The sequence below is a fragment of the Jatropha curcas genome, chromosome 11, assembly GCF_041381405.1.
Source record: "Jatropha curcas cultivar XTBG-Jc1 chromosome 11, XTBG_Jcur_1.0, whole genome shotgun sequence".
NCBI lineage: Eukaryota > Viridiplantae > Streptophyta > Magnoliopsida > Malpighiales > Euphorbiaceae > Jatropha > Jatropha curcas.
The window spans coordinates 17,423,094-17,437,357 of NC_143161.1; the positions used below are offsets into that span (position 1 = coordinate 17,423,094).

Sequence of the window (14,264 nt, forward strand, 5' to 3'; positions counted from 1 at the left end):
GGCATGTCGGCCAACGAATCTTGACTTTTACTGTTGATGAACAGTGGGTTGTCTGCCACTGTGTCCTGACTTTTACTGTTGAGTAACCTGGCCTTTTACTGTGGCTGAATAGTGATTGACCTTTACTGTAGATGAATAGTTTTTGGTCTGCCACTTGGTTAGTTGGAGATAATATCTTGGCGTTTTACTGAAAAGTTGAAGGAATAAGGTTCCTTCTGCCTATTTACAATGATTCAGAATAAGATGAGGATGATGAGCTGTCCTTCTTTTTCTTTTTTATCTTTTCTTTTCTTTTTTCTCTTTTTATTTTTTCTTTCTTTGCTTTAGCTTTTTGACCTGCTTTACTTTTGATTTTAATGGGGGTGAGAATATCATCATTACTATCACTATCGTCATTTGAGGATGAAGATTGGGATGAAGATGATGATGATATTACTATTTTACTTTTACCTTTATGGTGTGTAGTGGTTGAAGATTTACTAGAGGATGCACTATGGGTTTTACTAGATGGGTTTATGGGCTGATTTGAACTGGTAGAGAGTTGTTCAAACATCTCTTGGCAGATCAATTTATATTCTTCGGGCGTTTTAGCAGCAGCTAAACGGGCTTGACATTGCGCCTTCTGGATACCAAATTGAGGATTATCCTGGATGGCTAATGTGTTTGCATACGTTAAAGCTGGTTTAGATGGGCCGGACAATTTATTTAGAATCCATTGACGGATTTTTAATTCGGTAGTGGAGTTTTTAAAGGATCCCCACCATTTGATTTTATGTCGTTTTACTAACATAGGAATCTGGGTTCCTGGAATATACTGATAGTCAAAATACCATTGATATACCCAAGGAGTGAAGAAGGACATACAATAATACATAAGAGAGGGAATATGAACTTCTTCAGGTTTAGGTTTATAATGGGCTTTAAAGTACTGGTATAAAGAAATGATATTCGAAGGAATGATTTCCTCAGAAATACCTTTAAATTGCCACCATCTTTTAAACCAATTCGGTATTTTTAAATCAGTACGTATACTTTGATCAAAATATATTAACCAAGAATGCGTAGTAGTTGGATTTTGAATACCAAAAACTTTGTCCCACGCATCTTTATAATCAAAATAATTATAAATCATACAGTGTTTATACAAGGTTTTAAATCTTACTGAAGTAAATAAAGAAGATACGGGCCAATCTTTAGGATAGATGACGCGTTTTATTTGTAAAGAAGAATAAGAAATGAGTTTATTTTTATCAAAAGTATGTTTTATTTTTACTGATCCTGTTTCTACTAATATATTATGATAATATTCCTGAGATTTTGACAAATCAAAAGGCACAAAATACCAATTCTCAAGGTAATAATGTTTTACAATTTGCCAAGGATTGATATTGTTGTATCCATCCTCAACTTCAATTTCAAAATCGTACAAACTTTTTACAAACCATTTATGTATATTACTAGTGTTAGTATATTGGATTTTTGGCAAATCCACAGCCATCAATGGATTTGATAACTCTTTACTGTCTACCGTTTGAGACAGAGTAGCCGTACCATGAGCGGATACGATCGCTTTAGGTTTAGAAGCCATACCTGACTCTTCTGTGGAAGAAGAGGCTATATTCTGCAATGCTTTAAGAACTTCTGGGGATTGAGAAAGTTCTTCAATCCATTTTTTAAGGTCTTTACTAGTATTTAGGGTTTTAGGTAGGTCTTCTGAATGCTCTGAAAGAGCTTTAGTGGGTGAGCTTTTACTAGGTGACGCGGGCATAGGATTCTTTCCTTTATCCTTCTTCCTTCCCATTGTTCTGTAAGAATTCTCAGGTTAGAAAGTCTAGTATATTATTTGAATTTCCTTTAATGAATTCAATATCGAATTCAAAAATACTTAAAAGTGCTTGCCATCTAGCAAAAATTTGTTTAGAGGCAAGGTTTTGAACATCTTTTTGCAAAATATCTTTAGCAGATTTACAATCAATTCTTAACAAAAACTTTTGATTTAATAAATCACTTTGAAATTTATTGATACAAATTACTATACTTAAAATTTCTTTTTTAATAGTAGAGTAATGTAATTGAGTTGGAGTCCAATGACCTGAAGTATATTGGATTATCCGTTCTTTACCATTAATCTTTTGTTTTAAAATATCACCATAACCAATGTTAGAAGCATCAGTTTCAACTATTTTAAAAGCATTAGGATTAGGAATATACAAATAAGGAATCTCCTTTACTAAAACTTTAATCTTTTTTATTAGTTGTGTATGCTGATTTGTCCAAGGACCAGCATTTTTACGAAGTTTATCATGCAATGGTTTTAACATGCAATTTAAATTTGGATAAAAATCAATTACATAATTTAAACAACCAAGAAATCTTTGTAGTTGGAGTTTGTTAGAAATTTCATCAGGAAATTTTTCTCCAAAAATAAGTGTTCTTTCTATAGGTTGAATTATACCTTGTTCTATATAATGGCCTAAAAATCTAATTTTAGTTTTAAATAGATCCATTTTTGTTTTACTGAGTGCTAAACCATTTTTCTCAATAACCATGCAAAAGGTTTTTAAGTGTTTAAAATGGTGTTCAAGAGTTTGACTAAAAATTAATATATCATCGATATAAACTATACAAAATGTTGAATATGGATTAAAAATGTCATTCATTATTCTTTGGAATTCTGAAGGAGCATTTTTTAATCCAAATGGCATTACATTCCATTCGTATTGACCAAATGGAACTGTAAATGCTGTTTTATATCTGTCTTTAGGGGCAATTTGAATTTGCCAATAGCCAGATTTTATGTCAAATTTACTAAAAATGTTTGCATTATACAATTTCTTTAAAAGATCTTTTTTATTTGGAATAGGATACCTAATCCATTTTAAAGCTGTATTTAATGGTTTATAATTTATTACTAATCGTGGTACTCCACGTTCTATTTCTGCGTTTTTATTTACATAAAAAGCAGCACAAGACCATGGGCTTCTAGATTTACAAATTAGTTTTTTATTTTCTAATTCTTTAATCTCTTTTTTACAATGTTCAATCAATTCAGGATTCATCTGAATTGGTCTAGCTTTAGTTTTAATGGTTCTTTCATCAAAATCTTTTTCATATGGTAAATCAACGACATGCTGTTTACGATTCCAAAAAGCATTTGGGTGATCAGCACAAAGTTTCTTTTCCATATATTCTTTTAAATTTTTAATTTTATTTTGTATAAATTCTGTTTCTAATTGCTTTTTAATTCTATTTAGACACACATTATTTTTTATATGTTTTAAATCTTCTTCTTTAGATTTTATCAAGGAATTAATTTCTAATATTTTAATTGAATGAGCTTTTAATAAATTTAATTGTTTCTTCTTAGGTTTTTCTGTAAATTCTAACCTAGCTTTACTATTTCTTATCTTAAATTTAATACAATCTTCTTTAACTGAATATGGTGTTATTAGGTCTATGAAAGGGGTTCCTAATATTACCATATAATTTATCTGAGGAGATAGTAAGAATACTGTGTTTATTTCTAAACCTTGATTTACTATTAATGCATCTGTTTTACCTATAATTTCTAATTTAGACTTATTTGCTATACTTAGCTTTTCATTAGTTTTTAACCAATATCTTTTAGGTATTATATCAGATTTTATACAATTTAAGTCTGCACCTGTATCAAACAGTGCAATTGCATCTATAATAAAATCATTTATTTTAATGTTTATTTTTACTAAATATTTTCTTGAAGTTATTTCTTGTAATAGATTTAGAAAATTACTATCTATGTCTTCATCTAATTGGTTTATTGCATCACTTATGTTATTGTCTAGTTCTTCATCAGAGGAAGAACTAGAAATGAGTTGAGATTCTAAATGTTTTATTCTTTTACTATTTTGTTGAAATTGCATTTTTAATTCATTTACTTCATGTTTTAAAGTTTTAATTTCTTTATATAAATCTTTATTAGAAGTTTCCATATCTACCTTTTTATTTTTATTTTTATTTAGAATGGTCGTTAAATCATAAGTATTAGATTGAATTTTAGGAGTAATGTCTTCTTTTACTGGTTTTTCTTCTTCAAAACTTTTTATGAGTTTTTTAAGAAGTTTAGCTTTAGTGTCTTGGTCATCTATATTATTTACTACTTCTAATAATGTACTTTGATCTTTAGTTAACATATTTAAAGATTTTTCAGATGAACTAGTTGTTGAATCTAATTCATCAATTTGGTTTTCACTTTCTATAATCTCAGATTCTGAAGTATCAGAATCAAGATATAGTTCGTGAATTTTATTTGATACTTCATCATCTAATTTTAATTCATTTAATTTTTTATTGAATCTACAAAATTTAGAAGTATGACCTTTTTTACCACAATTATAACAAGTTAAATCTTTAAAAGAAGTTTTACTTGACGATTTATATGGTTGCTTTCTTTTATTTTTCTTATCAACTTTAGATTTTCCTTTATAATAAAATTTATCTTTACTGGGTGTAGATCTATATTGCCTTTTATAATCTCTATTTTTATAATGTTTTTTAGATTTAGGTGTTCTAGAACACTGTCCATTGCACCTTTGAGAAGATGTTATATTATAATCAAATTGTTTACAAAATCATCCGAGTTCTTGTTTAGTTTTATGCATTTCATATTTTAATGTTCTTTGAAGCTTTAAATCTTGACAGATTTGTAGACCTTCTTTTTGTACTATACTGATTAACTGTCCATAAGTTAATTTACTATAAGGTATAGGTTGACCATATTGTTGTTTAATGTAATTTCTAACCTTTTCACCCAAAAAATAAGGTAATCCAGCCAAGAACTTTTCTTTCCAAAAGCCTTGATTGGAATCTTCCCTTAACATTAATCGAGTGAGGAAAGTTGTTTTATAATTGTGAAAATCACTTAATCTTTTACACTTAAGATTACTTAATAACTCTGCATTTTTATCTTTTAAGTGAGATGGATCACTTATAAAATGTAATGAAATAGTAAGAATTAAAGATGACACAGCATCCTGAATTACTTCACTATTTTCATCATATATAGGTTCACCTTCATCATTTACTTGAATTGAATTTAATATTTCTAAATGTTGTTGGTCAGTTAGGTGATAATCCCACCAACCTTTTAGTTGTCCTGTAAAATCGGCTATAATGATTTCAGCGATAGCTCTATCTGAAATAATTGATTGAGTTTTATATGCATTAGCAGCCATAGTCATTTGCTGCAGAATACTCAATATATTATATTCAGAAAGTCCATCTATATTCCATTCATATATAGTTGTTGCATTATATTTAAATTGAGATATAGTATTAGGTTTATCAATTATTCCTAGGTCTGGTGCCCTATTTACTATTTCTCTATGGGTTATAGGATTTAGTTCAAATTTTTTAATATCTTCTGAGTCAGGTTCGATAACCTCAGAGTTAGAGTTTTCTTCTAAAATGTTTATTGATGCTTGAGGAGTATCAGGAGCTACTTGTTGAGTAGTCTCAGAGCGAACCTCAAGTTTACTTAACTGATCTTTTAATTTATTGACAAATTCTTTTTGACTAGACTGTGAAATTTGAAAAGGTTTAAAAATGTGAGATTTAATCTTATCTTTACCTTTTACATTTTCATTTACAATTTGATTAAATTGGCTTAGAGATTCTATGTAAGTATAAACTAGTTTGAGCTTATCATTTAAATTTAAATTTTGTATTTGCATTTAAATTTTGTAAATCTAATTTAACTCTTTTGTATTTAAATAAAAGTAAATCTTATATCTTGCTACTACTCTAAAGCCCGTGTTGACGGCACCTTTCTTCTTCTCCCTCCACACTCTGACTTAATTCTGGGGATCCCAGGTTAAGGTTGCAGGAACCTTAAACCTTGTGGTAAATATATTGATAAAATTGGTTGAGTTGACTGATAAATATTAAATTGATAAATTATTAAATTGATAAATTGATTATAAGTATGCTCTGTGGATGCAGCTTAGTCTGATCTTCCACATCATAAATTTGTAATAATATTAAATGAGTTATATTTATATATTTATAGATCCCATTGATCATAGCATTCTTATTTATATGTATATTGACCTTTAAATTATAAATTTTACTTCAGAATCAACATACTGGTAAATTGGCTTTTGTTGCTTTAAAATGACTTTAAAACGGTCCTTTGCCTCTGATACCAACAAAAGGACAAAGGACCGTTTTAAAGTCGTTTTAAAGCAACAAAAGCCAATTTACCAGTAGTAAAATTTATTTGGCTTTTACTATCTCGGTCCTTACTGGTAAATTGGCTTTTACTATCTCGGTCCTTTGGCTTTTGTTGGTATCAGAGCCTTCAAGTTTAATATTGCTATTATCTTCATAATAAGTATTCATTTTCTGGATATCATAGATAGTTTTGGGTATGCCTACTGAACCCATTTATAGCCGCATGTTGAAAGGCTGAGTAAGGGTATAACCAGGCAGTGGCCGCGACTTGTTGATATCATAAAATGGATCCTTTATTATGTAAATCTAATAGTAGTGTTAAATCTGATGATTCTGAGTCTTCAGAAATTAAAAGGGTCATAAATCGAAATGAATTAATTTTGCAAGATTTTAGTAAAGCAATTGATGAATGGGAAATTCCTAAAGTTGATAAAGAACAGATTTATAAAGTTTCTAAATTTAATTTATTTAAAACTGATTATGTCATTAAAACTGAAGAAAGAGATTTTCAATTAAGTAAACCTTTTGAAAGGATAACTCTTTTATCTTCTAAAACATTACAACATCATAAAAGTAAAAAATATAAGTATATTCATATAGGATTAATTCAAGTAGGAATAAAACCTTTAACCAGAGAAGGATTAAACAGTAGTATTCTTGCAGTAGTAAGAGATGCTAGATTCTTAAATTTCCAAGATTCTTTATTAGGATCTGTCGAAACTAGTTTAGTGAAGGGCCTATTTCTTTTGAAGTATACCCAGATATGACAGTTTCTTTAAATGATTTAAACATTTTAGAAAGTATAGTTTTAGAAATTAAAACACATAATTATAAAATGAAGCAGGGATCAATTCCTATAGCTTTAATTTATAAAATTCATTATAAAGCAATGAATTCAGCTTTGGGTACTAAATATAAATTACAACCTAAAATTGGGGAAACTCGATTTCTTCAAACGGATTTAACTAAAACAAATACAGTAATACCTAAAACCATTCAATGGAAAGACATAACACTCCCAGATGAATGGATTTTGGAAGGGGTTGTACCTCCTCCCGTCATAGAAAAAGTAAAACCAAATATCAATTTACAAAAAATTGAACAATTTGAAGATGGTAAAGTTACATTAAAATTTAATAGAAGTCAAAGTATGAGGTGTACAGGGTCATCTTCCTCTGTAACTACAGATGAAAATGATAAACCTACTTCATCTATACCTTCTATAATTTATGCTAAGTATAAAGAAACTGAGCCTAAACCAATTATCCAAACATTAGTAAAACCAAGGTATTCTACTTCAGATATTCCAAATTTAAATCCATCACTTAAAATGAAAGGTGTTGATTATAGTAATTCTATTCCACAGGCAGTTTATAATCCTGTTGATAATTACTTAAATCAACAATCTAATTTGGTAAATTCATCTCCAGAATCACCAACAGCTTCAGCTATAACTGAAAATGTTAGTGATATAAACAGAGAATTAAATGTTCTTAGTAAAGAGGATATTGAAAAAAGTTTAATAAAAGAAATATCTAAAACAAGAAATTTAATTAAAATGAAAAAGATATTAAAAACTTACTCTTTTGAAGAATTAAAATATGAATATTTAGAATATAAATTAAATACCCAAACTGACATTAAATTCTTTGATTGGTATAAATCAATTAAAGAAAATAAAACTAAAAGTTTAAATCCAATAACTATTCGAGATAAAAGACCAGAATGGATAGTAAATGAACAGACAATAAAAAGTGAATTTCCTCCTAAAACAATTAGCAAATTAAAATACCAAGATAATGAGATATTATGTGCTCCATATAAAATTGCTCAAGAAAATGATGCAAATAAAAAAGTAATTGAACAAAATAATTTTAGTAATGCTAGTTTAATTTGTCTAAATACTCAATTAAAACGAATTGAAAATTTATTAGAAGAAAAACCAATTGTAAATGAAAATGTAAAAGGTAAAGATAAGATTAAATCTCACATTTTTAAACCTTTTCAAATTTCACAGTCTAGTCAAAAAGAATTTGTCAATAAATTAAAAGATCAGTTAAGTAAACTTGAGGTTCGTTCTGAGACTACTCAACAAGTAACTCCTGATACTCCTCAAGCATCAATAAACATTTTAGAAGAAAACTCTAACTCTGAGGTTACTGAACCTGACTCAGAAGATATTAAAAAATTTGAACTAAATCCTATAACCCATAGAGAAATAGTAAATAGGGCACCAGACCTAGGAATAATTGATAAACCTAATACTATATCTCAATTTAAATATAATGCAACAACTATATATGAATGGAATATAGATGGACTTTCTGAATATAATATATTGAGTATTCTGCAGCAAATGACTATGGCTGCTAATGCATATAAAACTCAATCAATTATTTCAGATAGAGCTATCGCTGAAATCATTATAGCCGGTTTTACAGGACAACTAAAAGGTTGGTGGGATTATCACCTAACTGACCAACAACATTTAGAAATATTAAATTCAATTCAAGTAAATGATGAAGGTGAACCTATATATGATGAAAATAGTGAAGTAATTCAGGATGCTGTGTCATCTTTAATTCTTACTATTTCATTACATTTTATAGGTGATCCATCTCACTTAAAAGATAAAAATGCAGAGTTATTAAGTAATCTTAAGTGTAAAAGATTAAGTGATTTTCACAATTATAAAACAACTTTCCTCACTCGATTAATGTTAAGGGAAGATTCCAATCAAGGCTTTTGGAAAGAAAAGTTCTTGGCTGGATTACCTTATTTTTTGGGTGAAAAGGTTAGAAATTACATTAAACAACAATATGGTCAACCTATACCTTATAGTAAATTAACTTATGGACAGTTAATCAGTATAGTACAAAAAGAAGGTCTACAAATCTGTCAAGATTTAAAGCTTCAAAGAACATTAAAATATGAAATGCATAAAACTAAACAAGAACTCGGATCATTTTGTAAACAATTTGATTATAATATAACATCTTCTCAAAGGTGCAATGGACAGTGTTCTAGAACACCTAAATCTAAAAAACATTATAAAAATAGAGATTATAAAAGGCAATATAGATCTACACCCAGTAAAGATAAATTTTATTATAAAGGAAAATCTAAACTTGATAAGAAAAATAAAAGAAAGCAACCATATAAATCGTCAAGTAAAACTTCTTTTAAAGATTTAACTTGTTATAATTGTGGTAAAAAAGGTCATACTTCTAAATTTTGTAGATTCAATAAAAAATTAAATGAATTAAAATTAGATGATGAAGTATCAAATAAAATTCACGAACTATATCTTGATTCTGATACTTCAGAATCTGAGATTATAGAAAGTGAAAACCAAATTGATGAATTAGATTCAACAACTAGTTCATCTGAAAAATCTTTAAATATGTTAACTAAAGATCAAAGTACATTATTAGAAGTAGTAAATAATATAGATGACCAAGACACTAAAGCTAAACTTCTTAAAAAACTCATAAAAAGTTTTGAAGAAGAAAAACCAGTAAAAGAAGACATTACTCCTAAAATTCAATCTAATACTTATGATTTAACGACCATTCTAAATAAAAATAAAAATAAAAAGGTAGATATGGAAACTTCTAATAAAGATTTATATAAAGAAATTAAAACTTTAAAACATGAAGTAAATGAATTAAAAATGCAATTTCAACAAAATAGTAAAAGAATAAAACATTTAGAATCTCAACTCATTTCTAGTTCTTCCTCTGATGAAGAACCAGACAATAACATAAATGATGCAATAAACCAATTAGATGAAGACATAGATAGTAATTTTCTAAATCTATTACAAGAAATAACTTCAAGAAAATATTTAGTAAAAATAAACATTAAAATAAATGATTTTATTATAGATGCAATTGCACTGTTTGATACAGGTGCAGACTTAAATTGTATAAAATCTGATATAATACCTAAAAGATATTGGTTAAAAACTAATGAAAAGCTAAGTACAGCAAATAAGTCTAAATTAGAAATTATAGGTAAAACAGATGCATTAATAGTAAATCAAGGTTTAGAAATAAACACAGTATTCTTACTATCTCCTCAGATAAATTATATGGTAATATTAGGAACCCCTTTCATAGACCTAATAACACCATATTCAGTTAAAGAAGATTGTATTAAATTTAAGATAAGAAATAGTAAAGCTAGGTTAGAATTCACAGAAAAACCTAAGAAGAAACAATTAAATTTATTAAAAGCTCATTCAATTAAAATATTAGAAATTAATTCCTTGATAAAATCTAAAGAAGAAGATTTAAAAGATATAAAAAATAATGTGTGTCTAAATAGAATTAAAAAGCAATTAGAAACAGAATTTATACAAAATAAAATTAAAAATTTAAAAGAATATATGGAAAAGAAACTTTGTGCTGATCACCCAAATGCTTTTTGGAATCGTAAACAGCATGTCGTTGATTTACCATATGAAAAAGATTTTGATGAAAGAACCATTAAAAGTAAAGCTAGACCAATTCAGATGAATCCTGAATTGATTGAACATTGTAAAAAAGAGATTAAAGAATTAGAAAATAAAAAACTAATTTGTAAATCTAGAAGCCCATGGTCTTGTGCTGCTTTTTATGTAAATAAAAACGCAGAAATAGAACGTGGAGTACCACGATTAGTAATAAATTATAAACCATTAAATACAGCTTTAAAATGGATTAGGTATCCTATTCCAAATAAAAAAGATCTTTTAAAGAAATTGTATAATGCAAATATTTTTAGTAAATTTGACATAAAATCTGGCTATTGGCAAATTCAAATTGCCCCTAAAGACAGATATAAAACAGCATTTACAGTTCCATTTGGTCAATACGAATGGAATGTAATGCCATTTGGATTAAAAAATGCTCCTTCAGAATTCCAAAGAATAATGAATGACATTTTTAATCCATATTCAACATTTTGTATAGTTTATATCGATGATATATTAATTTTTAGTCAAACTCTTGAACACCATTTTAAACACTTAAAAACCTTTTGCATGGTTATTGAGAAAAATGGTTTAGCACTCAGTAAAACAAAAATGGATCTATTTAAAACTAAAATTAGATTTTTAGGCCATTATATAGAACAAGGTATAATTCAACCTATAGAAAGAACACTTGTTTTGGAGAAAAATTTCCTGATGAAATTTCTAACAAACTCCAACTACAAAGATTTCTTGGTTGTTTAAATTATGTAATTGATTTTTATCCAAATTTAAATTGCATGTTAAAACCATTGCATGATAGACTTCGTAAAAATGCTGGTCCTTGGACAAATCAGCATACACAACTAATAAAAAAGATTAAAGTTTTAGTAAAGGAGATTCCTTATTTGTATATTCCTAATCCTAATGCTTTTAAAATAGTTGAAACTGATGCTTCTAACATTGGTTATGGTGGTATTTTAAAACAAAAGATTAATGGTAAAGAACGGATAATCCAATACACTTCAGGTCATTGGACTCCAACTCAATTACATTACTCTACTATAAAAAAGAAATTTTAAGCATAGTCATTTGTATCAATAAATTTCAAAGTGATTTATTAAATCAAAAGTTTTTGTTAAGAATTGATTGTAAATCTGCTAAAGATATTTTGCAAAAAGATGTTCAAAACCTTGCCTCTAAACAAATTTTTGCTAGATGGCAAGCACTTTTAAGTATTTTTGAATTCGATATTGAATTCATTAAAGGAAATTCAAATAATATACCAGACTTTCTAACCCGAGAATTCTTACAGAACAATGGGAAGGAAGAAGGATAAAGGGAAGAATCCTATGCCCGCGTCACCTAGTAAAAGCTCACCCACTAAAGCTCTTTTAGAGCATTCAGAAGACCTACCTAAAACCCTAAATACTAGTAAAGACCTTAAAAAATGGATTGAAGAACTTTCTCAATCCCCAGAAATTCTTAAAGCATTGCAGAATAGAGCCTCTTCTTCCACAGAAGAGTCAGGTATGGCTTCTAAACCTAAAGCGATCGTATCCGCTCATGGTACGGCTACTTTGTCTCAAACGGTAGACAGTAAAGAGTTATCAAATCCGTTGATGGCTGTGGATTTGCCAAAAATCCAATATACTAATACTAGGAATATACATAAATGGTTTGTAAAAAGTTTGTACGATTTTGAAATTGAAGTTGAGGATGGATACAACAATATCAATCCTTGGCAAATTGTAAAACATTATTACCCTGAGAATTGGTATTTTGTGCCTTTTGATTTGTCAAAATCTCAGGAATATTATCATAATATATTAGTAGAAACAGGATCAGTAAAAATAAAACATACTTTTGATAAAAATAAACTCATTTCTTATTCTTCTTTACAAATAAAACGCGTCATCCATCCTAAGGATTGGCCCGTATCTTCTTTATTTACTTCAGTAAGATTTAAAACCTTGTATAAACACTGTATGATTTATAATTATTTTGATTATAAAGATGCGTGGGACAAAGTTTTTGGCATTCAAAATCCAACTACTACGCATTCTTGGTTAATATATTTTGATCAAAGTATACGTACTGATTTAAAAATACCGAATTGGTTTAAAAGATGGTGGCAATTTAAAGGCATTTCTGAGGAAATCATTCCTTCGAATATCATTTCTTTATACCAGTACTTTAAAGCCCATTATAAACCTAAACCTGAAGAAGTTCATATTCCCTCTCTTATGTATTATTGTATGTCCTTCTTCACTCCATGGGTATATCAATGGTATTTTGACTATCAGTATATTCCAGGAACCCAGATTCCTATGTTAGTAAAACGACATAAAATCAAATGGTGGGGATCCTTTAAAAACTCCACTACCGAATTAAAAATCCGTCAATGGATTCTAAATAAATTGTCCGGCCCATCTAAACCAGCTTTAACGTATGCAAACACATTAGCCATCCAGGATAATCCTCAATTTGGTATCCAGAAGGCCCAATGTCAAGCCCGTTTAGCTGCTGCTAAAACGCCCGAAGAATATAAATTGATCTGCCAAGAGATGTTTGAACAACTCTTTACCAGTTCAAATCAGCCCATAAACCCATCTCGTAAAGCCCATAGTGCATCCTCTAGTAAATCTTCAACCACTACACACCATAAAGGTAAAAGTAAAATGGTAATATCATCATCATCTTCATCCCAATCTTCATCCTCAAATGCCGATAGTGATAGTAATGATGATATTCTCACCCCCATTAAAATCAAAAGTAAAGCAGGTCAAAAAGCTAAAGCAAAGAAAGAAAAAATAAAAAGAGAAAAAAGAAAAGAAAAGATAAAAAAGAAAAAGAAGGACAGCTCATCGTCCTCATCTTATTCTGAATCATTGTAAATAGGCAGAAGGAACCTTATTCCTTCAACTTTTCAGTAAAACGCCAAGATATTATCTCCAACTAACCAAGTGGCAGACCAAAAACTATTCATCTACAGTAAAGGTCAATCACTATTCAGCCACAGTAAAGGCCAGGTTACTCAACAATAAAAGTCAAGACACAGTGGCAGACAACCCACTGTTCATCAACAGTAAAAGTCAAGATTCGTTGGCCGACATGCCACTGTTCATAAATAGTAAAAGCAAATAGTAAAGATTCCAATAATTTGTTATTTAAAGGGAGCCTTTCCTCTTGTGAAGGCATAAGCTTAGATTAGAGATAAAAGCCTAGACATCTCCCCTTTCCTTTCAACGTCTCTTGTAAGGATTCAAGGTTAGAGATTCTATGTAAGTATAAACTAGTTTGAGCTTATCATTTAAATTTTAAATTGTATATTTGTATTTAAATTTTGTAAATCAAATTTAAATTTTGTATTTTATATCTTGCTACTATTCTAAAGCCCGTGTTGACGGCACCTTTCTTCTTCTCCCTCCACACTGTGACTTAATTCTGGGGATCCCAGGTTAAGGTTGCAGGAACCCTAAACCTTGTGGTAAATATATTGATAAAATTGGTTGAGTTGATTGATAAATATTAAATTGATAAATTGATTATAAGTATGCTCTGTGGATGCAGCTTAGTCTGATCTTCCACATCAGAAATT

At 28.8% G+C, this 14,264-nt stretch overlaps 2 protein-coding genes across 2 annotated transcripts; one reads left to right on the forward strand and one right to left on the reverse strand.

Moving 5' to 3' along the window:
• Positions 1 to 223: 223 nt before the first annotated feature.
• LOC149492653 (uncharacterized) lies at positions 224 to 1,801 on the reverse strand. The gene has a single exon (XM_089715899.1). It carries the CDS (start codon positions 1,799 to 1,801, stop codon positions 224 to 226), a length of 1,578 nt encoding a protein of 525 aa, XP_089572025.1.
• Positions 1,802 to 11,982: 10,181 nt separating this feature from the next.
• On the forward strand, positions 11,983 to 13,560 carry LOC149492654 (uncharacterized). The gene has a single exon (XM_089715900.1). It carries the CDS (start codon positions 11,983 to 11,985, stop codon positions 13,558 to 13,560), a length of 1,578 nt encoding a protein of 525 aa, XP_089572026.1.
• Positions 13,561 to 14,264: the final 704 nt, after the last annotated feature.

What these genes read in the sequence shown, in the direction of transcription:
- LOC149492653 (XM_089715899.1), bottom strand. Translation starts at nt 1,801, where the DNA reads ATGGGAAGGAAGAAGGATAAAGGAAAGAATCCTATGCCCGCGTCACCT.
- LOC149492654 (XM_089715900.1), top strand. Translation starts at nt 11,983, where the DNA reads ATGGGAAGGAAGAAGGATAAAGGGAAGAATCCTATGCCCGCGTCACCT.